This window comes from Euprymna scolopes, chromosome 16 (genome assembly GCF_053919585.1).
Source record: "Euprymna scolopes isolate OS-2025 chromosome 16, ASM5391958v1, whole genome shotgun sequence".
NCBI lineage: Eukaryota > Metazoa > Mollusca > Cephalopoda > Sepiida > Sepiolidae > Euprymna > Euprymna scolopes.
In genome coordinates, this window is record NC_136497.1 from 58,752,354 (window position 1) to 58,777,737 (window position 25,384).

The 25,384-nt window shown below is 34.0% G+C and overlaps 1 protein-coding gene across 3 annotated transcripts in view; it reads left to right on the forward strand.

Annotated features, from left to right (window-relative positions):
* LOC145295992 (uncharacterized) overlaps positions 1-24,943 on the forward strand; it is a 111,202-nt gene extending 86,259 nt beyond the window's left edge. For 2 of the 3 annotated variants that reach the window (XM_080141960.1, XM_080141962.1), the window contains 6 exons: positions 2,090-3,004; positions 5,704-5,905; positions 8,737-9,273; positions 15,149-15,345; positions 17,305-17,526; positions 24,578-24,943. In XM_080141960.1, the coding sequence (XP_079998086.1) occupies positions 2,090-3,004; positions 5,704-5,905; positions 8,737-9,273; positions 15,149-15,345; positions 17,305-17,526; positions 24,578-24,628 (2,124 nt within the window). In that variant the 3' untranslated portion in view covers positions 24,629-24,943. The remainder of the gene's footprint in view (positions 1-2,089; positions 3,005-5,703; positions 5,906-8,736; positions 9,274-15,148; positions 15,346-17,304; positions 17,527-24,577) is intronic. The other variant, XM_080141961.1, reaches the window with a different exon arrangement.
* Positions 24,944-25,384: the final 441 nt, after the last annotated feature.

Consider the following 25,384-nt stretch of genomic DNA (forward strand, 5'->3'; position numbering starts at 1 on the left):
TTTAGATTGTCTAGCCTTAATTTTAAAAATGTCGCTTCCGGTTTTGCGGTGGTCGTAACAGCATAGAAGTTAGGTTTTTATCCCATTCTTTTCCTCCTTCGCGGTACGGGTTCGAGTGCCTTCCTACTACCACATTCTTGTTTTTTGTTTTTTTTGTTTAACAGACACATCCAAACATCCGGGCAAGTCCGGGCTAAAATGCTAGTATGTATGTATGTATGTATATATATATATATATATATATATATATAATTGGTAGTTATCCGACGACAACGTATTCTATGCGTTTTTTCGGGGGGGGGCGAAAATATATCCGAGATGTTTTAAGTTTGCATTTTCTTCCGCCGATTTACATTTGCGATGTAAAGAAATCTGCTTATTTGCATATCCGAGTGCTTTCTATTTATTTATTTATTTTTTTTTTTTTTGTTGCTTGTTTTTTTTTTTTTAAATGTAGAGATAAAAACGTAAACTTTTCCGAATTGAGAATTTGGTTACTGCGATCGCAGTGTGTGTAATATATATATATATATATATATATATATATATATATATAAACACCGTATAAAATAACACTAGCGAATAAATACTGAGAACTCAAAGAAAGCGGACATTCGCCGGTAGTCGAATGGAAAATAATAAGACAAGCTACCACGTGTAGGCATTTAGACGACCTATGTAAATTATGCCTTCATGAAAAATTTGCTATCCTGTACTTTAAAGACCCCCAAAATCTATTAAACTGTAGAAGAGAAATGGCAAATAACTGTGTTCACAAAATAAAACTTACTCTAGGATAGCGATACAAAATAGCTTTAAAACTAACAAAAACAATAGAAATTAAATAAATTAAATAAACATGAATATACATAAACGATCACACACATATGTATGTATATATATGTGCATATATGTGTGTACACATATGTATATTTATATATATATAAAAAGGAGGAAAAGGTCTGCCTTAAAACACTAACCTAGTTCTAAAACAAATCCTTTGTTCGATAAAATGAATGCCCATTGGCTGATAGAAAGGGGCGCGGTGGATACTAGAAAGCTGATTGGCTAACTAAAATCCTCAACAGTAGAGGACCATATAAAAACGAGAAACAACCACAGAATTCGCGCATGCCTGAGGAATCCTAGAGTGGATGAAACGCCGAATATTCAGTGTAGCTTAATCGCCATATATATTTATAAATTACTACTAGCTCTACCTACGTATTGAGCACTTTTGAAGTAAATACTTAAAGTTTACGCATAAATCTATACTTTCGTATATTAATTTTATGTGAGTAAATGAAGTAGTTATATAATATATATAAGCAGAACGCCTGTGTGTCTGGTCACGGATAGGCTCCTATATGGGTGATTTTTAAAGAAAACTGATCACATATAATGATAGATGTATCGAGACACAGGAATGGGCATGTTTGATTTGGTATAATGATGATTCATTAAAATTGTGGGGTCTGCGTACGCGCCTGGTCCACAAAGTATGAAAATAAAAAATGAATAAAAAGAAACGTTTACAAGTGTTTTTAAAATAGATGTACATAATAATACTTTGATAAGTATGTTTCAACTTAAATAGGGATGGTATAATAAAATTGTTGGGGTCTGCGTTTGCGCCTGGCCTCCATAGAATGGAAATAGGCACAAACTTTAATAAAGTCTTTTTATATCTATCTGCATAAGTATACTTTAATAATTATGTTTCAGTTTGAAGAAATATGGTATAATAAAATTATGTGTTCGTTTGCGCCTGACCTCCATAGAATGGAAATATGTCACAAAGTTTAATAAAGTTTTTTTAATACATACAGAATAGTGTTTTAGTGTGAACAGATATGGTATAATAAATTATGGGATTTATCTATTTTATTTTTAATTTCATCATATTTTGCTTTGGTTTTGATACCCCCAAATTCGAAGCTATCTCTTTACAACCCTTCCTTCTCATAACCCATCATACTTTCATAAATCAGAGTCCATTTTCTGTAGGCTGTTTTTGAACCCAGTCAACGACTGGTACTTTTGTTAGTATATATATATATATATATATATATATTTCTTAACATTTTAGATCAGTCCTGAAAATACGCCCAGTTCTGCTGATTCTTCCAAGAGCCTCTTCGATGATAAAATTTTTCAATATGAACGTGCTTCTTCGCCAACAAAATCTCCATCTCCAGAGCTGTTCATTTCCAAGAAATCTCCGCTGTCTTCCCCACCATTCACTGGGATTCGAAAGATACTCTACCAACCTCCTGGCAGAAGCCCCTTGGCTTCTGATGGTTCCTTGGAGGAGCAATCTAACGAAGCTAGATCTGAAAATGCTGCAGGTGACAACCAACCGGAAAGGAAACCGTCGGGATCACTCTCGCAGAAGCTGGAGAGTCCCTCACAGGAACTCTCGCAACGCGACTGTGACCAACCGCTTAGCATAGACACAACCCCCGTGAAATCGTCTTCCTCTCCGCAAGCTTCACATTTTATCGGCGGTGTAAACAAAAGTGGTGACATGTACCGGTTTAGTCAAGATCGAACGCCGCCAACAAGCCCTAAAAGCGACGACGAAACTCTAAAAACGTTTCCTAAATCCACCGCGCGTGCGAAGACTTCCAAATCGTTTGACGAAATTTTAAAAATTCAATCATCAGCGAAAAACAGAACTGGCAGTCCGACTCTCAGACCGAAGACTATCTCTCTGCGCCCGTCTGCTCGACTTGATACTGCTGCTGCTGGCCGTTCTTTGAAGGCAAACCAGTCTAAAGAATTGTTCCAATCAGATTCCCGTGATCCCAATCGGTCAGCCAACGTTTCCAGTGCAAAAATCATTGAATCTTCTAGTCTCCAATCTCCCCAGATGAGCACTGTTTCTACACAAGTTAACAAAAACGACCATCCACAGCAGATCTTCCTACAAACGACCGTTTTGCCTCATTCGGATGAAATTTCATCATCTCCGCTTCAAAACATAAAAGAACCCAGACCGAAGGTAAATATCGAAAATCGATTTTTCTAATTCAATCATAGATTCTATTACTATTTTTTTTTTTTTTTACCACGTTAAGCCGTTACTCATATTGCCATCTTCGGCAGTTGTGAACTTATGCGAAGGTATAAGTTTGGTTTTTTTTTTATTTGCGACATTTAAAGAGTGCATAACAGGGACAGACAAATGCAATTGCATTTGTCTGTCCCTGTTATGCACTCTTTAAAGGACCAAATCGAAAATCTCACAATAAATGCGTTTTTAAAATAGATTTTTCTAAAATTAAAATAACACAAAATACAAGTTTTTAAATACAAATGAAATTCTTTAAAAAGTTATTACATTTATAGAATTAAAATAAATAAAAAAGCGTATAAAAGCAAAATAATATTCTCTCCCTGATGTATGGGCCCTGTCGGTGGGGCATTAGAATACGCCGACTGCCCCCCCCCCTGCAGAGGGTAAAAGTCCCTCAATGGGGGTCCTGGATATGACCTTAAACTATATCCAGTGGTGAGGCCCCAGCTTGTGGGCTTTGGGAATTGTGGAGCCACCCTTTAATTACCATTGCTCCCAGGTCCACTCTGACCCGGAGTGGTAGTACCTGTTAGGGTTCCAACTATGGGTTAAATAGAAACCGACGTGAAAACAACAAATATATTCTATTAGAAAAATTTTTCTTCCAAATCTTTGGATTCGGCATTAAATAACCCGGAAAGGGTTGATATGCCGTAAAACAAAAACAACCAACCAACCCTGATGTATGCTTGTCTGCCCCTGCTACGCACTCTCCAAATGTCCCAACTGAAAACAACAAAAAACCTTCGTACTAGTGTACAAGAGCTAAATCTAACTGGTGCTTTAATCTAAAATTTGTTTTTACTTGTATTTAAAAGCATGAGAACAAACACTGAATATACAGGGTGACCCCAAAAAAGCAGGACATTCAATTGTTTTTCTGAGCATTTTACAGTCAACGGAGAAAAAAGGGCCAAAGACCCTAGTATTTTGACGTGATGTTTTGAATATAATAAACTAGTTATGATCAAAGTTTCATTTCATTCAGACAAAACACTAAGAAACGGGGTCTAATTAGAGTTGGGGCCCGTTTTTGGGGGGGTCACCCTGTATAACATGTTCATTCGATTTTTTCGAACGGGTGGGTTCGGAGAAATGGAGAAAGCATTGGAATTGACGGAGGCTGATCTCTCCATCTCAATTCATGCTAGTTTATATAGCACTTTTGGGCACCCACATTTTATTCACTTAAATTTTTAAATCTAAAATTAAAGATTCTGTTTTTTTTTTTTTATTATTCAATTTTTTTATTATGAAAATTCTTTTAAATTATAATAGTCAATAACTGCGTCGCATTTGCATTCGTTTATATTTTTAATCTCTTTTCTCTGGAAATCATTTTCAATTATAAACGTGCATTTTGAATGAACGCTTCTGAAGAATTGATCAAGTTTTTGCTTGGTTTCAGTCTTCGTGATTTGCAGAACTTTTTAAGTTCAAACAAGATTTGTTTCCCCCTCAACGCAACTTAATGAAAACTTTAATTGTAAAGGCGAAATCAAACTGAATCTTTTATTGTGAATCTTCTATACCTCTTTAAACGTTGTACCTATGACTGGTATGCTTATATCTATCAGGAAGCGGTCCTAAAGATGGAAACAAACTTCGGCAGCTGACAGTGAGCCTTAATAAAATAGCATACTTGGGAATTGTAGAAAAACTGTATAAGGGCAATAGCTTGCTGTAATGTTGAACTAGCGAACTGTATTTTTGCTGACGGTATGAAATACTTGTTCTTAATAACGATCTGTAACCGTTTCCTGTCTTCAAGCTCGGATCCTAATTGATCCGCCAATTTTTTAGCGTATTCATCCGTATCATCACCACTGTAGCATTGTCTTCATCACTTCGAAGAGTTCTGAAAGATTATATTCGGAATGTGTGTGAAGAGTGAAGTATGGGAATGAAACCTAACCAGAGTGCGTGCGTTGTATGGAGAGAAATGATATGAGAATGCTACAATGGATGGGTAATCTTAGTCTTAAAGACAGATTTGATTATCGTATAGAGATTAAATCTGAACAGGAGATTTTAGATGGAATTGGCTACATTGACATAATGGGGGAGTTCTTGGGTTAGATGCAAAACAGTTGAGGAGGAAAGTTCAGTTCACAGGGAAAATCGAGGAAGAATTGAGAGGGGTGATAAGGATGGACTTTAGAGATAAATATAAACCTGGCCAGAGATAGGATAATTTGGAAGTCGAATTCTAAAATCTGTCGAACGCATGCTAGCTTGTAAAAGGGCGTTGAATAGAATATGACGAAGATTTGATAGTAACTTGAAGGCCGATTTTTATTTATTTATTTAGGCTTTGATTTCTGCAGTGTTTGTCTTGCTATATGTCTTAGTTTACCTCCTTGAACTTTGAATTTGTACATTGCTGCAACCTCGATTTTGGAACTATATTTAGGTTTGGAATCCGCTTGGCGTCTGTGACGAAGTTAAGACTTTTGTTTAGTTCTTAAGAGGTGATCAGCAAGATGGGGATAATAGTTGGAATAATCCAAATAAAAATGTTCATATTTCTAGATTTTTTGAGACAAGGGCTGATAATTCGTATTATGTATACGAGACTTGAATTATTTTTACCTAATGACTTTCTTTCTTTCTTTCTTCTTCAGTTGAAGAGTGATGCTGAACCGATCGTCGCTTCCCCGTCCAAAATTGACGTTTCCCTTTGTTCGCGAAAGTCTGATGCTGAACAAAAAGAAAAGCCAAAAGGCAAAATAATTTTCAAGAGCTGCATCAGTACAGACGAGGAAGAAGACGATGATGAATCTTCTCCTCGGAAGAAATCTCTTCCGAAGATCATCGGCCGAAAAGGTGAGAATTTTCTTCAATTTTAATGAAGTGTTTAATCTTGTCCAAAACACTCTCTCTATAAAACTGGCCATCCAAATTCTACATCAGGGATACCTGACCGGGAATCCATACATTCCCTTCGGGGATTCACAGATGTTTTAAAGGGGGCACGAAAAGGGTTGGTACTGATCCAGGACCTGACGCACGGCCGTGTCGCCATTTTCTAGTAGTTTGCAGTAAGCTACAGGAAAAGGCCGACGCGATTAATCAATTAAACATCGTCAGTCAGCAGACTATTTCCGTTAATAAGGAAAAAAAAATCACTTTTCAGCTATTCTTCTAATTGTTTACATGAACATAAATTGTTTTCGTCGTTACAAAACTTATTTTATTGAAATTTTTCTTGAAAAAAAAAACACCTTAGATACTGTCTTTATTTTCTTTCATAGTTGTTTTCATGTTTTCATCTTTAAAAAAATATTTTCTTTGAAAATTTTTTTAATATACTTTTATTGTAAAAAATAAAGGTGTTTCTTCGTTATTAGAACGAAAATCGGAAATTGAATTTAATTAAAACCCCATGGTATCTACTTCATTGTCATGTCGAAATTAATAACATATGCAAAAATTACGAAAAACAATAAAGTACAAAATTATTTATAAACGAAAATATTTTCCGAAAAACATTTTCAAGTTATACATAAACATAAAGCCAGGGGAAGTAACTGCAATCTGTCTTGTTACAATTAATGGCCAATATCACTGGATTATAAAATCGTCAAAGTTTATACGTAATGTAATAATGCAGTAATATTTAATTAATTATTACATGACAAGTAGATAACTGTTTTAGTTAAAACTTACATTAAAAAAAAATGGTATCTACTTGTTTTATGAAAAGTCATTTTTCGACTTTCGATTTTTGCTCTAATAACGAAGAATTCAAATCTTTCATACTAACGGTAAGTCTTATTTTTTTGTTAAAGTTTTTTTCAGTGTTTTGAATTTATCGTCTGCCATGTTCTCGTCTGTTTTTTTTCTAGCAACTTTTCCGGCTGCTTATCGTAAACTGCCGGAAGATGCCAACAGATGTCTTGAGTCAGGTTCTAGATTAGTAGTAAAAAATAAATTGTAATGGGTCCATATGAAAATTTGTTTAATATAAATGTGTATAATTATGCTTTAAAAATATAGTGGTATGCAAAGAATATTTAATACAGTTACAAGTTGCTTTATTTGGTTAGTATTTATTGTAAAGCCAGGCTTCTCGACTTACGTCCACAGTTCATGCAGCACACACGTCGACTCTGTAGAGTTTGAATGGTTAATGTCTTTGCTTGTTTGTTTTTTTCTGACTAAAAATTATTTTTTCTATTACTCTCGTGGTAAACAAAATATAGTTTACTTTCATAAAATGTTTTCGAAGGGAAATACATTTAATTTGGGATTTTGGTTTTTCAAAATGTCGTAATGAAGTGTAAAAAAAACAACAATTTTTAATGTGCGATGTTACATCTGTTCCTTTTGGTTTTATTTGAAAAGAGGCAGAAAGTTTTCAAAACAAAAAAAAGAAAATCACCACGCAACATGTGTCCTTCAAACGTTCTAGTTTGTCCAAATATCTTTAAAATGCCTCAATAAATAGAATTGCCATTATTCGTGAGTAGAAACGAATGTCTTTAATGTTTTGTACAATGTATACGGTTTTTATTTTGTCAACTGAAAATATATGTAAGTTGTACTTGAGTTTTAGTTTTGTCTGATCGTTCTGATGATAGGATATGAGATTATTTTAATTCACAATAGTATTAAACATATCCAACAGTTATTTTTTCTTGTTTTGTTTTTTTGGGGTTTTTTTTTTTTTGCTATTCGAGCATTTCAAAAAGCAATTTACTACTGGAAATTCCAGTGCTTTTTACATAAAATATGTATAATTTACTGTTATTAATACAGTAGAACCCCGGGATACGGCATTAAAAATTAGTAACAAAATATAGTATAGTATATAACACATGTATATAATCAAATAACATTATAAATAACACCGTAAGGCGGGACAAGTAACGTAACCAGGGGCAGGGAAACATCGTATTCCACATTGTAACATGAAAAAAAAATATCTTATGGTCCTATTCCTTTTTATGTACATGTAGATTCCTTTTTAAAATAATGTCGACCAGGGTCAGTACTATTAAGAAAAAGTGTCTCTTTAGTTATTTAAAATTATAATGCTTTAATTCAGTGATATCCGCCATTAGTTGTAACAAGACAGACTACAGCTACTTCCCCTTACTTCATGCTGTTTATTTATGTATAACTTGAATTTTGTTTCGGAAACTATTTTCGTTAATAATTAATTTTCTGCTTTATCGTTTTTCGTAACGTTTACATCTTGTTAATTTCTACATGAAAATTAAATAGACCCCATTGGCTTTCAATGAAAGTCAATATTTAAATTTTCGCTCTAATAACGAAGAGACACCTTTTTTATTGATTTTTTTTTTTTTTTTTTTTTTCAATAAAAATATATTAAATTACTTTTGGATATGTACAATTATTTTACAGTGCCATCGTCTTCTTACCGTAAAATATTTGTCAGTTAAATATTTTTCCAATCGATGAGATGGATGTTACTTTTTAAAATGTATTTAAAATTGTATGGTTTTAGTTGATATAGCGACATAATTTGATTTTTGGAATAATTCGTTTAAAAATGGGTCAAGTCGGATATTTATAGCAGATTCATTTGCTGATTGGGCGACATTATTAGAGTGTGACAGGTATAACGTACATATGAAATGGCTTAGCATATTATATTTGTTAATGCATGTTTTTTTTTATCTTCTCAGGAAGTGGTGAACAACCTGAAAAACGTGTTTCTAGTTCAGATATAACTTCAGTGGAACAAATTTTGCCAAACCAACCCATTTCCAGTGAAAATGAAGACGAGACGCGCAGTCCTCCAAGTGCTGGAAAGGTGACATCCCAAGGTAGCCAAAGTGGTGAAATAAGCGATTTCGGGAGTTTGGTTCAAATTGTGAAGAAGGTTCGTATCAAGAACGCCGTTGCGAGCCGGATGACTCCGCCTGGCGGTCAAGATGTGCTTGTTACTCAAAGTGCTTCTCCAAATCGTAAGCTGGGCCGTTATGAACGACTCGCCATGTTCTGTCACTCGAGTAATGATGGACCCCATCCAGTGCCTGATTCGGCCCTTACGTCTACGTCACAGGAAACCAATGTAAAACCAGTCGTCAACCAGGCGCGGAAAATCTCACTCGGTACAATTGGTACATTGTCGGAATCCAATTTCCTCGCTTCTAAAATGGACCGTTTTTCTGCCTTGGGAGGGTGGAGCCAACTGGTCAACTATTATGGCACGTGGCATAGTAAGTAATAATTTAGCGTGTGTGTAATATATATTAGTCAATTGATGCACTTGTTAACACTTAATTTTACGTTAATTTTACATTTTTAGATGAGGGAATAATACACTTGAGCAATAGTTCAAGACCCTTTCTCTACAGTCAGGAAAAATCACTGCTTGCACTAATACTCATGAAAAACAATTTTCAAAAACCTAATATTCTCCATTTAACTAAAAATTGCATTGTTGATACGAAATCGTCATCATAAAGAACCTGTTTTTGTTTGTTTGCACTTTTTTTTCGTTGGCCAGTTTCAGATTGTTCATATAAATTAGGGATCAACAACCTCCAGCCCGCAGGCCAAATCTGGTCCTCGAGTGACTATCGTTTTGCCCCGCCATCTTACTCTGGGCAAGATATTTGTGTAAAATGTTTGTAATTTTTCTTTTATTATTTCTGTAGTAAAATAAGTGTTATCGTTTAAATTACATCATATTATATACTAGCAGTTAAACCCGACTTTGCTCGGGCCCTATGTACTGTTCATAACTTTATGTGCGTATATATATATATATATATATATATATATTAAAAAGTTGACTCATGTCCAGGTGACCTACATCTAAAATTTCAAGTGTTTAGACCTAAAATTGACGGAGGAATTTGGTAGTGTCTGCAATGGTCAACTCTTTCAACTTTGACCTCTTGGCAGCCAAATTTTCGCGCAAAAACTGATTAAAGAGCTTGCTGCGTGTCTGAATAGCCTTTATGTAAAATTTTAAATGTTTATACCCAAAATTGGCTGAATAGTTTGCTAGATAACAGCAAGATCAAATCTTTGAACTTTGACCCATTGGCAGCCAAATTCTCGGCCAAAAACCGATTAAAAAGCTTGTGCTATGTCTGAATACACTTTATGTAAAATTTCAAATGTTTTGACCAAAAATTAGCTGTGTAATTTGATAGACCGCAGAGGTCAAATGTTTTTAACTTTGACCCGAATTTCAACCCCTTAACATTTATTAGTTTGGGCTAAAATCAAATTAAAGCTTGATCCATGTCCAACTAACTTACAAATTTCAAGTATGTAGACTTAAAATTGGTGGAGGAGTTTGGTAGTTTTCAAACGTTGACAGCTAAATTTGTTCGAAAACCGATTAAAAAGATTTTCCCAAATCTCAATACCCCTATGTCAAATCTCGAGTATGTAGACTGAAAATTAACAAAGTTGTTTGGTAGGGAAATGTACACACACACACACACACACACACACACACACACACACACACACAATTTTACTTTTCTAGATATACAGATTTAATACTTTTTTTTTTTTTTCAAACTCACATTAAATTTATTTACATATTTAGTAACATGACAATGTAGCCAAAGCTGTTTGGCTCTTTTCCTATAATCAGCATACCTTTTTGGCCCTCGTGCCCCAAAAGATTGCCGACCCCTGATGTAAATGATCCTCACATTTTATGGATTTGGAACCAGAATTAAGGAAGAAAATTTTGTATATCGTCAATTTAAAAAATAAATAAATAAATAAATAAAAAATTTAATCTCATAAGGGAGCAACCAGGATTTTTTTTATAAGTCTAATTTTTTTATGATAAGTCTATTTTTATGATAAGTCTATTTTTATAAGTCTATTTTCATTGTTATGACTTGATGTAAAACTATTCGGTAAAAGTACAAAATAGTTAGAACTCAATAACTCAAACAATCTACATAATCTATATTACTCATTAAAATGAAATTCTCTAACCCTAGTTTTAACGTTCACTATGCTTTGTTTTATACTTTTATTTTATTTTACAAAGGGGTCACCACTTATCAAGGTCCAGAGGCCACTCGAGGATAAGGGCTAATGAGTGTACAGTAGTTAATGGGAAAATGTAGTAATCGTTACTAGTGGAAATTTGGTAAATTGGATTATTTAAGGTGATGGCTCATCAAGAACTTGTTCATGTTTGATTTACTGATATTGTAGTCAGTTGGAAAGCAGGAAAACGGAACAAAGTTTCACGGACATGCAGTTCTAAGAAAGAAGCTTTGTTCATGGAATCTACATTTAGGTTTAGGCACAGAAAAAGGGTGGGGAGGAATTATTGATAGTGGTTTCAGCTAGACGAGTGTTTTTTTTTTTTTGTTTGTTTTTTACGTAAAAGTATACAAGGGGGGCATAAATTTGAGTTTAGACGAGCACTTGCCATGAAAATAACAATAAAGCAGAGACAGGCTCACAACATCTCTTCTGTGGAAAAGAGGTTGCAGGGAAGAGAAAAGGTCATCCCCCACTAGGTTACAAAGTCTATTTTGAACTTTGTCAAGACGGTATAAGCTGCTTCTAGCAGCTTCTACTCAGATGTGGCAACAGTACTCCATTTTTGGACATACTTGGCTCTTATACAGATAGAGAATTGCATCAACAGTGAGATATCTACTGAAGCGGTAGAATGATCCCATTATTTTACCAGCAGCCTTGGCAACAGATTTGATGTATGTGTTTCATCTCGGATCAGGAGTAAAGGTCATACCCAGAAGCTTGTCAAAACATGGAGCCTCGCCAAGACGAGAGCCATTCGCTTCAATTGATGCCAGACAGGGGATCAGAGCATTGATGATGGAAAGATAAAAGTATGATTCTAGATGCATTAAAATTAACCAGCCACCACTTTCCCCATTGCACCACATGATCAAGATCAGGAGCGAGTATCAGAGAGAACTTAGTCGTTTACAGCCTTTGAAGTGTTGCCATAGATGGTAGTGTTGTCAGCATAAACGTCTACGAATGATCTTAGGATGTGATTTTGGAGATTATTGATGTAGATCAGGAAGAGTTTGGCCCAAGATGGACCCCTGATGGATTCCAACATTAATACTGTGAGCTTCTGATTTCTGCCTATGAACCTCTCAGAAATTATTTAATAATTACGAAGACATTTCCAACTATACTGTAGCTAGAGATTTTGTGTAGTAGACCTTTATGCCATACACTATCAAAGGCCTCTGGTATGTCAAGGGCAATTGCCCTAGAAAGGAAGCCTCCATTGAGAGATTCACTAATTCTATGAGATATAACTGTTAGCACATCTGCTGTAGATCTAGCAAAACAAAAACCATATTGCATGTCACTGAGGTGGTTGACTACTTCTCTATTAACTGATTCCAGCAACTTACTCATGATGCATAGGAGACTAATTTGTCTGTATTGAGGAGATGACCGATCACTTGAATTTGTATATATGGGACATACTGATGAGGCTTTCTTGGGTGTTGTGAAGCAATTCTCCTTAAGACAATGCTTAAACAGCTTTGTAAGTATGGGAGCTAGTTCTGGTTGAAGCTTTTTCAGCACTATAATAGGAATGACGTCAGGACAAGTTGCTTTACTGGAATCTAGGTTTTTGATTAGCTTGGTAACATTATGCACAGATTTGTCTCATAGCATGTGTTCAGATACAGGAGGAAATACCCTGCGACCCTGATCGCATAAGGTAGAATTAGCTGCAAAGTTTTTGGCTTTGTCCGATGCTGAGATTATCTCAGGTCCTTTGATGATGCTTGGGATAGAGCACACACTTCTAATCAGGACCCTGTTTGTTATTTGATGGGAACCAAGCCGCTGCTCGGCTACTTTGGACTTGACGCCTGAGCATACAACTCTCTTGCATTCGAGATTACTCTTTTATAGTGGTTGCTAACAGTCCTCAAGGCGGCTTTACTCTCGGTATATCTATTACGTTGGAAGCAATGGAAATAGTGATTTCTGTGCACAATGGCAGCAGCACATTCTGGAGAGAACCACAGCTGTCTGTTAAATTTTTGCTGGAATGTTTTGGAGGGTATGAATCGGTCTATACCTACAATTAACCATTCTGTCAGGTCTGATACTATAGAGGACACATTCTTTTTAAACGTGGAATGCAGAGGTAGATCTGATATAAATGTATGGAAGCTATTCCAGTCAGCCATAGAGTATTGATATACTGTATGATGAAGAGATATATGTCGGAGGACTTATTACATTTTGTTTTTATCTTTACTGAGAGAACCGAGTGATCGGAAGTTCCTAGTGTGGGCAGAACGAAAGAGGAACGTAGCTCAGGGCAAGTTGTAATAAAAAGGTCTAGGAGACGTGTACTGACCATTAGTGTCGGGCACACGAGTGGGTTCGTAAACAATCTCAGTTAGGTCATAAGCAATGAAGAAATCGTAACAGAACCTTTCCTCATCTGTCTGGTTTAAGTTGACTAACCATTTCATACTTTTATTCTATAAAATATCTTAACAACAGATTACTACAGTTGTTGGCCGCCATTAAATATCGATTAGTGGCAAGACCAATATTATAGAAGAAATAAATAGAAATTAAAGTGAAAAATTTCCCCTACTCTTTATCTGTGCCTAAATCAAAACGTGGATTCCACGAACAAAGCTTCTTTCTTTGAACTGCACGCGTGTGGAACTCTGTTCCGTCTGCCTGCTTCCCACCTGACTATAACTTGGATGTCTTCAAGTCCAACGTAAACAAATTCCTAATGAACCGCCCCCTTAAGTAAACACTTTCAAATCTCCACACTAACGTACTGTATTTGCAATAACCCTTATCCCTGAGTGGCTTCCGAGCCTTGATAAGTGGTGACCACAGTGTAAAAAAGAAAAAAAAAAGTGCTATAAAACAGGCGGGTTTAGGAGAGAATTTCATTGTAATGCGTTTAATATAATTTGTATTTTTGTTTGCGGGTTATCTATCTTTAACTATTCTACACTTTTCTTTATTCATGTATTTTACACGCAAAAGTTCGAGAAAGCAGTGTGGAGAAATTTTATTCATTGAAAGATCAGTCAAAGCAAACATTCCTTTAACGTTCAATAAAATAGCATAATGAAGAAGCTACTTAAAACTCATAATAGCCAGTTGTAATTAACATGTATATAAGCAACGTTGTGTGTGTGGGACTCGAAAATAGCTTGACTGATTTTTATGAAATTCTACACGAAGGGACTTTATGTGCCTGGCAGTGTTCTTAGATAGGTTTTATATTGGAATGCCTTTGATAAGCATCGACAATCGAAATAATCCGATCTAAAGAAGGAACAGGCGATTTTGACTAAAGTTAACACCTTACACAACCTAACGTCACGAGTGCATTTGAGAAGTTTCATTAAAATATAAGCGGAAAGGCCCGACATATAAAATCAACAACGTTATTTGATACGAAAGAGGCGCGTTCGAAATAAATGTTTGTTTAAAGCACATTGCACCATGATACTTGACTTTTTCATTTTAGATTTTAATTAAAACTATTGTATATAAAAAATAATTTTATAAAAATCAACAGTAAGTCCTTTACAGTGCAATATAGACTACAACGTATTGTGAACTAAGTCACTGCAGGGAGACATATGAAGCTTCTTCTCTGTACATCACAATGGGTTCCCAACTATAGCAGGCAATCAATCGATTTGATTGAAAAATGAGCGATTTCACTGATTTCGATGACAATAAAAATATGGGATTGATTATTATTCAATCTTGGACAACGTCGGGTCTTCTTGCGAGTGTGTGTATATATATATATATATATATATATATATATATAAGTAATTACAATGGACAAACATCGTTGCTGGTATAAAAGCCTTCAAATGCAGCACATTTGAAAAAGGTGAAAACTTTGAAGACACGAATGTTTTATTCACACGACCTCCTTCGAAATTTCCGAAGAGACTATACCTCTGGCTGCCTGATACCTAGATCAGAAAGAGGTGGGGTGAAATTACCAAATAAAAATGAGGCCCCCTAATAACAAGATTTAAAACTAATGAAAAAATTTTGAAAATCGGTTGTCTCCGTATAAACGCATTTTTGTTTTCTTGTTAGAACGCAAATCTGACGATGACCTTGATCTATGCCCCCGTGCGTTGCTTGCTCTTCATAAGATGGACCCCTGGAAGATTGAAGTGGACCCTGCATTCACTGGCAAGAGTCACGTGATCATATCTCTCCTCCAAGATTACAGGCACGGCTCTTCTACTGCAAACAGTCTTCTTCAGCCAATTGGATTCAAACTCTACAAGGTAAAAAGCAACTTGTATTTCTCAATCCCCCTTTTTTTGCTATTGATTATTTGTAATTTGATTACCAAGTTTAAAACCACATCCTTGCGTACATTCGTTAATTTTTATTACGTTTGTAGAGAGGAAACATCAATATAAAAGTAATTTTTTTACTGACAAATTATTAAAACAATTTGGATTATTCAGACAACTATTCTCATCCCAAGTGTTCTTTTCACAACGTTCAGCCGATGTAACCGCTGATCGTCTTCAGGTGTAGCGTGTCGAACTCTGGAATCTTTCTGTCGAATTCTTGCAGATTCTAAAGTCCAACGGAAATATTTTAGAGTTCAACCTGTGATGTCAGAGCAAAGCGAACATTCAATCTCTCTACTTACTCTCTATATATATCTCGCTATCTCTCTCTCTTTCTAAGACCTAATCAACCAGATAACCCCCTCTCTCTGTAAATGATGTGGTGTGGCAGTCACTTGGCTGAGGGAAGTGGGACAGAGGTTGGTTGTGAATATCGCCGTAACGAGCGGAAATACGTCGTCATGGCAACCAGACAGCGAACATTTGTGGCGGGAAAAGCGGACCACGAGGGGATTTGAAAATAAGAAATAAACAGTTGGCGAAAAGAAGCGAGACAGCCCGGTGCGCAAACATTATCTCCGAGAATCGGACCTCATCGAAGATTGAGATTTGAATCAATTGAATTGCGGATTATTAGTCAAATACAATCGTATTGTCGATTGAACTCAACATTTAATCTGGTTGAGATTTGAATTAATTAAATTGCGGATTATCGTTCAAATACAATCGTATTGTCGATTGAACTCGTATATTCTTCTTTGGAACTAAAATTCGAGGAAGAGGTAGATTTTCGCCATCTCAACTTTTTTCTTGGATATTGTGTTTTCGAACTTATGATCCGTGTTTACCCTAAAGGACGAAACAGCTAAGTTTGGCCTATCTCATGCCAATATCTTTTCTTATCCACAAACTTTTATACATATTGTACTGTATTTGCATGTCGCATACATCTGGCAAACATCCTCAAAAATACGTCTATCTCACTCATTCTTTTTATCGGAGCTTTTTCTTCTTTTTTGTATATAAAAGACTTCCTTGAATTTTAAACTTTGAGTGTTTGTTTCATCATTTATTGCTCTGTTGTTCCATTCCCCTTAATGATATATTTCGCTGGTTGATCCGACATCCGACGATTAACCGAAGATAAATATAAGACATTGGACATCAAATAAAATAAATTAATGTGTCTCGATCTGATTACCAATCAATTCGGTCATCCATTAACCGGGTCGTGACAAACCAAATATCTTTGAATAAGGTCGGCAGTTACATCGACTGAAACGTTGTGAAAATAATAGTAAGGATGGGAATAGTAATCCGCATAATCTGAATAATATAATTCGTTTGTGTTTCTAATATTCAGACTACTATTATTATCTTGGCTGTTTTTCTTACAAAACCTCAACCGAGGTTCAGGCACGTCTTGTCAGAATTTCGAATTGAACCCTTGTTTTTATTTACAGGGAGGCGTGACGCAGCAGATAAAGTGTTAAGTAATAACTTCTAAGTGACAGCATTCTAGAGGTTGACTGTTGAATCCTTAGTACGAGCGATACTAAGAAATATATATATATATATATATATATATAACTTCTACCTAGTAATGGCTGGCGGAACAAGAATAATCCACCTCCATTGATTAAATATATTCCTCCAGAGTTCAAAAGACGTATGTAAAGTATGTTGGGGTGGTTACATAGGCCGAAACGTGAGAATAATATCTAAGATGAGAATAGTAACCCGAATAACACAAATAATATAAATTATCAATCTTCATCAGACTAAAATTTTAATTTCAAAACAATCCAAATGTTTATATTTAAATGTGACTTTGACCGAAGCCAGATTAGTTTCTCATCTGTTTTTTTTATTATTGGGTTACAGACAAAATATCCGGAGAAAGACGAACGACGATCGCTAAGCAAATTGAATTTGGTCTGCAAGGAAACTTCGAATGGCGTTCGACGAGAATTAGTGAAACGGGTTAACCTGGAACAAGGCAATTACTTCATTGTTCCTTTTTGTCAAAACAAGGATCATGAAGGAGAATTCATGATTAGAATTCTGGGTGAGCGAAGTGCGAAGGAAGACAAGCCAGATTGGTATGTAAGTCATCATTGCTGCAGTTTTACTCTACGGATATTTTAATGGGCGCAGAGGATTTTTTTCTACGTATTTTTTTTCTACATATTTTTTTTCTACATATTTTTTTTCTACATATTTTTTTTCTACATATTTTTTTTCTACATATTTTTTTCTACATATTTTTTCTACATATTTTTTTTCTACATATTTTTTTTCTACGTATTTTTTTCTACATATTTTTTTCTACGTATTTTTTTTCTACATATTTTTTTCTACATATTTTTTTTCTACATATTTTTTTTTCTACATATTTTTTTTCTACATATTTTTTTTCTACATATTTTTTTTCTACATATTTTTTTTCTACATATTTTTTTTCTACATATTTTTTTTCTACATATTTTTTTTCTACATATTTTTTTTCTACATATTTTTTTCTACATATTTTTTTCTACATATTTTTTTCTACATATTTTTTTCTACGTATTTTTTTTTCTACATATTTTTTTTCTACATATTTTTTTTCTACATATTTTTTTTCTACATATTTTTTTTTCTACATATTTTTTTTTCTACATATTTTTTTTTCTACATATTTTTTTTCTACATATTTTTTTTCTACGTATTTTTTTTCTACGTATTTTTTTTCTACATATTTTTTTTTCTACATATTTTTTTTCTACATATTTTTTTTTCTACATATTTTTTTCTACATATTTTTTTCTACATATTTTTTTCTACATATTTTTTTTTCTACATATTTTTTTTTCTACATATTTTTTTTCTACATATTTTTTTTCTACATATTTTTTTTCTACATATTTTTTTTCTACCTATTTTTCTACATATATTTTTTTCTACCTATATTTTTTTTTACCTATATTTTTTTCTACCTATATTTTTTTCTACCTATATTTTTTTCTACCTATATTTTTTCTACCTATATTTTTTTCTACCTATATTTTTTCTACCTATATTTTTTCTACCTATATTTTTTCTACCTATATTTTTTTCTACCTATATTTTTTTCTACCTATATTTTTTCTACCTATATTTTTTTCTACCTATTTTTTTTTCTACCTATTTTTCTCTCTGTAGATAGTTATGTAAAAAGCGAAAATATAAGACCTATGTTCGGAACCCATATTTCAAACACTTGGATATCACTCAAACTTTACATTTATCTATTGTTGGGAAAGGTATGAACCTGTAAAATCTCACCCCAAGACATAATTAAAATAATTAGTGTCAAATAAAATCTGCCCAATGCGAGTTGAGTACATGCACTGCATAGATTGAAATGCTAAGAATTATATAATGGCTGTTCAATGTGAATCTAGGATAGCATTAAAATCATTAAATCTAAGCCTTAGGAAGCAACATTCAGGCTAGACGAGTTGAATCCGCTTCCTCCGAAGGAGGATATTTCTAGGGAATATCAAATTCACAAACGGTTCCAGTTGCATGTATATCCCGGTGAAGATAAAGCGATGTTACGTTTACGAAGTTCTTGCAGTGAGGTGTTGATATTCTCCTACATGCAGTGCCTGGTATTCCCAAACAGTCACCCATCTATTATTGACCATACTCAACGTTGTTTAATTACGGTGGCTAAACGACGTCTTGCAATGTGATTATGCCGTATATGAGGAAGATTAAATCTAGACGGTATAAGATGTGTGCAGAACAAGAGACATCGTTGGTACAGTCATATTGAAAGGATGAGAGTTCTTGAGTTAGATATAGAAAAGTTGAGCTAATAAGGTCAGTTAGCAGAGAAAGGTAAAATAAATCATGAGGATGATAAGGATGAACTGAAATAGTATAAAGACCTGGCAAGAGATACGTTAGTTCGGAAGTCAATTTCTAAAAACCATCCAACACATACCAGCATGTAAAACGGACGTTAAACTGAGAATAACGTACAACTAATCCTATAGAATAAATGTTTTTTTTTTCCAAAAGGAATTGTTCAGCATTACATAAACAAAAATGAGTTGATATGCCATAAAACAAAGAAAACTATAAAACGTAGGTCGTTAGAACAGTAAATCAACAAATGTTGATGTTAAAATCTATTCTCATTTTGCAAATCTTTTGATGTATAATCAATAAATGTCGCTCTTGATTTTCGATTGATTTGGGAAAAATCGAAGCTAAAACGTGATGTCGCCTTGGTATATCCATTTTGTATAAGCTATAGATATATATTTTCGAGGTTGGTATCAGGGGGACTGTTAAGGATAAACTCTCGCAGCTGTTTAAATATCCCGAGTGATAAGCGTATCAAAAAAAACATTTGCCAAATAAATTGAACTCCAGACCTCGTTGCAAAAATGTTTAAAACACAGACAGGGTAACCAACAAGTTATTGGCGTCTTAAGACCAGTTTACTTCTGAGTGATCGCTCGTTAGTACTGAACGATTTTCTGTCAATGGGAATGGCCACTTATTCCAAACCGGGGTAGATAAGGCTGGTCAGCTAAATATATGGTCTCTAATCTAGGAGAAAGAAACTCTGTAAAACCTGTGACCAAAGTGATTACCAGTTATCTTGCCTTTGTATCTTACTGGATTATAATCATGGAAACATAGAGCGGTTCTCGTCTGTATAAGTATAATGTATATAGTTGTAATCCAATTATGTACACATCGCTCTGCGAGCTCACCTGTCACTCAAACACACTAAAAGTTTTTTGGTTTTGTTATGGTAGTGAAGGAGTGACAGTGCAAATACAATTTGTTGGAAGCACAGTCACAATTCTACACGGGCAGCAAAAATTTAAGTGTGAGATCGTTGTCTTTTCAGACAGATCATTTTTTAAGGTTCTTTCGAACGAGCAGCTGTTGTATTTCTTTTGTGCTTAAAAGTGCTGAAAAATGATATATATCTTTATTGTCAGTGAGTATGAATGAATGAGGTAACGGAGAAAATCACAGCACGCACAAGAATTAAAAATCATTCTCTCTCTCTCTCTCTCTCTCTCTCTCTCTCTCATATAATTCGTGATAACTATGCATCCACCTATAAATGCCACTTCTAAGATTTCATCTTCACTGTTAGTGTAGCCACGGCTCTTGTGCGTTTTAGTGACTGGGTAATCCTATCTGAGGATGGTTTTGAATTATTTTACTAGCAAAAATACTTGCGCTTTGCTTGGGATTTTGCAAAGTCCCGACCTTAATATTTGACCTTGAAAAATAGTGTGCACCATTTCTTGCTGCGTGGGGGGGGGCATCATAATGCCAGGTTTGGTCATGATCGGTCCAGTGGTTTGGGCTGTAGGAAAGTTGTGTGCACACACTCACACGAACGCTACTACTTATATATTTCTAAAGTGTTAGGTTTCCATGTCCAACTACTGTGCTTGGTTTCTTCCGGCCAGGTGTGTGTCTGTCAATTACGTTATATTCCTGCTAGGTGACATTTTCGCTATACTCGACCCGATATTTAACATAGGCCTGATTAAGGATGAAATGTTCACTCAGGTTGCCTACCGCATAAATACTTAGTTTGGTGTTCCTAAGATGAGGAACTAAGAACACCCGTCTCCTTTTTTACGCATCAAATACTTGTTAAAGATCTGTCTTCTGCGAAGATTCTGACAGAATCTGCGCTGTTAATCCATAAAGTTCCAGGATATCTAAGTTTATTTTTACTATTAAGTTGAAACTTTGTGTAATTACTAAACTGGATTAGAATACACAAATTGAAAAAAAAATGATTTTATTTAGAAAGTAAAATATTGATTCTCCTATAAAAAGGATACTGTCTGCATGTTTGCATATTATATCAAATTTGCTTTGCACTTTTGACAATTAGTGTCTTACTATTGCAATACTAATTTATCTACATCAACGAACAAATGAAATTTTGGCAAGTTTCATTTTTTTTAAGTTGATGAATATAAAGTGTATCTATTCTTCAGAGTAATAATGCAGTAAGCAGTGCTATTATATATTATCTTATAGATTTAAAAAAAATATTTTGGCGTTCTATTTATAAAACAATGAGACGTAATAGGTTAAGGGGGGTTTCTTTTTTTCTTTTTTCCTTTTTTTTCTCTTTTCTTTTCTTTTTTCCTTTTTTTCTCTTTTCTTTTCCTTTTTTTTCTCTTTTCTTTTCTTTTTTTGTTCTTTTTTCTTTTTCTTTCTTTCCTTTTTCTTTTCTTGTCTCTTTTCTTTTCTCTTTTCTTTTTCTATTCTTTTTCTTTTCTCTTGTCTAGCTGTGGTATTTGTTTTGTTCAGCACCTAAGAAGTTGCCTTTTCATTTTAGGGAGGAGTTAACTGTCCAAGGCGGTCTCGCCGGTAATGCCAACGGGCTTCTCAGACAACATTACATGTGTTAGGGCTGATCATTCTTCCCATCACTCCTCTTCCGGTCTTAATCCACGCTTCGGGAGGAAAGTCAAAATACCTAATCTGCTGTTGTTAACAGTATTCTGACGATGGAGAAACATTATGAGACGTCTCTCACCTGCGGAGATTAGAGTATTATGGAAGATGTTTAAAACTTATTTGAATGCCGGAGAGAACTTGAATACCTACTATCCTCGAGTGCCTAAGGTCTCTCTGTACAGAAGTTTTTAGGAAAATCTCACATGAAGATACCTTTCCCCCAAAGTAAACCCTAACAAATATTCAAAAACACATAGCATTCGCGACCCAAATAAGATCTCTTTGGTATGTTTAATTCACACTGCTTTTCTTATAGGAATGATGTACGTTCATCCAGTAAGGCCAAGAAACCACATGAAAGATATAACTAGGGCTAGGACAACAGCATATTCTTCTTATTGTCTTGACTCTCGAGTGTGTATCCGTTGATATCTTATATGCTTTTATATAGAGTGATGTGGTTCTGAGTTGATTAACTGTGTCGGATATATACTCGAGAGTCAAAACAATAAGAATATGCTGTTGTCATGGTCCTAATTATAACATATTTAAATGGTCAATTGGGAAGAGGAAACTTATGTTCTTAACTGATAAAAATATATTTAAAATTTATTAACTGTATGCATACTGAGAAAAATATATTTAAAATTTATTAACTGTATGCATACTGATAAAAATATATTTAAAATTTATTAACTGTATGCATACTGAGAAAAAAAAATATATTTAAGAGTAATTAGCTATATGTATGATGAGAAAATATATGCATTAATCATTTGGAAATCAAGTAAAAAGTTTCTTAATCTTAAGTATATTGCAATAAACAAGTCTGTTTATTGTTTTCTGAATTAAATAAAAAGGAAAAAACGCAATCGCTTGAATTATTGCATAACTCGTGCATCAATTGAACAAGAAATGTATTTAGAAAAAGACAAATAAGAAACAATGCATACAGGTCCAAATGCGATTGATAAAAATAAATAGTTAGCACAAAAAATAAAAACTACTCGCAGTTTTGAGTTTCTTTTACAGAAACCATTCTGAATCAATGCTTTGAGTGTTTGTGTATTTTTCTTTGCTTCCTTTTTTTTTTTTTTTTTTTTTTTTTTTTTTTGGAAACAGGTATTTTGTTTTAGCATAAAAATCTTTTTGGCTTTTAAAAAAAAATTTACAAAGATGGATGCAAACAATTTTTATATAAGTTCTCATTTTCTTTTCCTCTTGAAATTTGCAGGAAAGTCTATTGTAAATAGTTCTTTTGGGTTTTTCTTTTTTTCTTTTTTTTTTTTTTCGGAAATCTTGCCCTTTGAGGAAACTTTAAGAAAAAAAAACAGTTCAGCGTAGCCCTTTACTTGGAAAAAATGAAGAATCTGAAAAGCAAAAGCGCTGAAAACCCTAGCTTAAAATAGCTAAATATAGCTTTTAATATCCTTTTTTTTTTTTTAATTTATATTACGAATTAAAAATCATTTGAGCTTTTAGTTAACTTTGTTTCAGACTATTCTCTAAAAAGAATCTTCTTGCTTCATTCTCTTCTATTTTTATTATATCTTAGGATAAATAATACTCTTTTAATAATTTAGTCATACAGACTACAAACTTTCAGATTTTTATCTGAAAGGTAGTTCTCTCTGGGGACGCCATTCAAGGTTTACTGAAAATATTTTTAATATAAAATATTTTAAAATTAACATTGCAATATTTCAGTTTGACTCTCAAAATATTTAATTCTTTATCCAGCTTAACTTCCTGGTAGAAGGTTTTTTACGGGAAGATATCAAAAGCTCAAATCAATTTTGAGACCAATCGTCTTGTCTTGTTAATGCATTACTATTTCTTCTCGATATATCGAGTTTCTTCAAAGGAGAGAAATATTCTAACGAAGAAACATTTTTGAAAAGTGAAAATGTTTCTTCGGAGACCGGAAAAAGGGCTGAACTAATTCGCTCAGATAATTTCCAATATTAGTTAGTTTTTCTAATCAAAAAAACATCGATGTTCTTTGTTTACATCACGTGACCCCCCCCCCAAAAAAAAATCGATGAGAAGGCACCAAAAAGATCGTCTGCCGAATTGAATAACCTGCCAAAAAATCACACATCTCGGAAAAAAAATCTTAAATCTGTTAAAAAGTAAATTTTACAAACTTTTTCTTTTTTGCTGAGCCCTCCAATTTTAAATGAAATAAGCCATTTCAAATAAATTCTGAAGATATCAAAATATTCAATTATTACGTAAAAACCAGCAAAGTTCGCTCACAATATTTTAAAACCTTGCAAACATTAATCAGAAGCGACTTTGTGGAGGTGCATTCTAAATGTAATAAGCCATTGTTTATTTATCATTTAAATTAAATTCTGAAATAATTTCTTTACAAACTCCGTGTTTAAGATGCAAAGAACTTTAAAGGAATATTCGATTATCTATGTATCTCATATAGAGATCAAGTGTTAGCGCTAAGGAAGTGGGACTCCTTTAATTTCGAAGAACTTCGACTGAAGTAAAATAATTTTAAAAAATTGAAAATACACACGCATGCATAAACTCGCGCACACAATCATTATCGCCCAACTCGCACGCAAACGCATGCATACCCCTACACACACACACACACGCATGCATAAACATATGTTCGTTAACTGGAGCTAATTTTGTCTTTTTCTTTCTATTTCAGCAAAATATCTTAAGAGTCTTAACAAGCGTTGCCAATAGCCCGGCTCCTTAACCCTCCACGTGGTTGTGCCTATCCCTGGTGTCTTGTCGTCAACATTCCTGTCAGAAGAAACCATTCTCTTGCCGAATTTCAACAATAAATTTCTTTTCCTTTCATTCTTTCTTTTCTGTCAAAAAAAAAATCATTTTTATTTTGCTTCGTCGTTTCACATATTTTTAATTTCTAACTTTGAACACTTCGCATATTTTCGTTTTGCGTTCTTTTTTATTTCTTATAACCATTTTATTTCGATGCCTTTTTTTATCCCAAACGTACAGCGATACTATGAACGCACAGCGTGTAAATAAAACTATAGTTGAAACCTTTTGATTTTTTTTTAATCCATCTGCATTGTTGAAAATTAATGACACTGTTAACAGTGTTTACAATATTTTTTAACCTTTTCCCCATACGAGTACGTTTAAAATCTTTATGGTTTTAATTCGCGCGGGTTATTATTTTTACCTAATATATACTGATTCTAAAAAAAAAAAAAAAAGACTTGGGTGCCATCACCTAAAATCGAAGCCAAAACATTTAGCGCTCCAGTTTCAGTTAACTGGAGAGATAGACAAGAAAGTTATAAAATTAAACCACTTATCGACAGATAAGAATAATTTAAACTTGAACCCCTTAAAGCTATTATGAATGAATTTGCGCATGCGAAAAAATAGAAATATGTCAAGTTGAAATGAACATTTTGCATTTCAACTCGCCACCATATTTCTGTACGTGTTGTTCATCCATCCAAACGAAGGTTTTACTCGT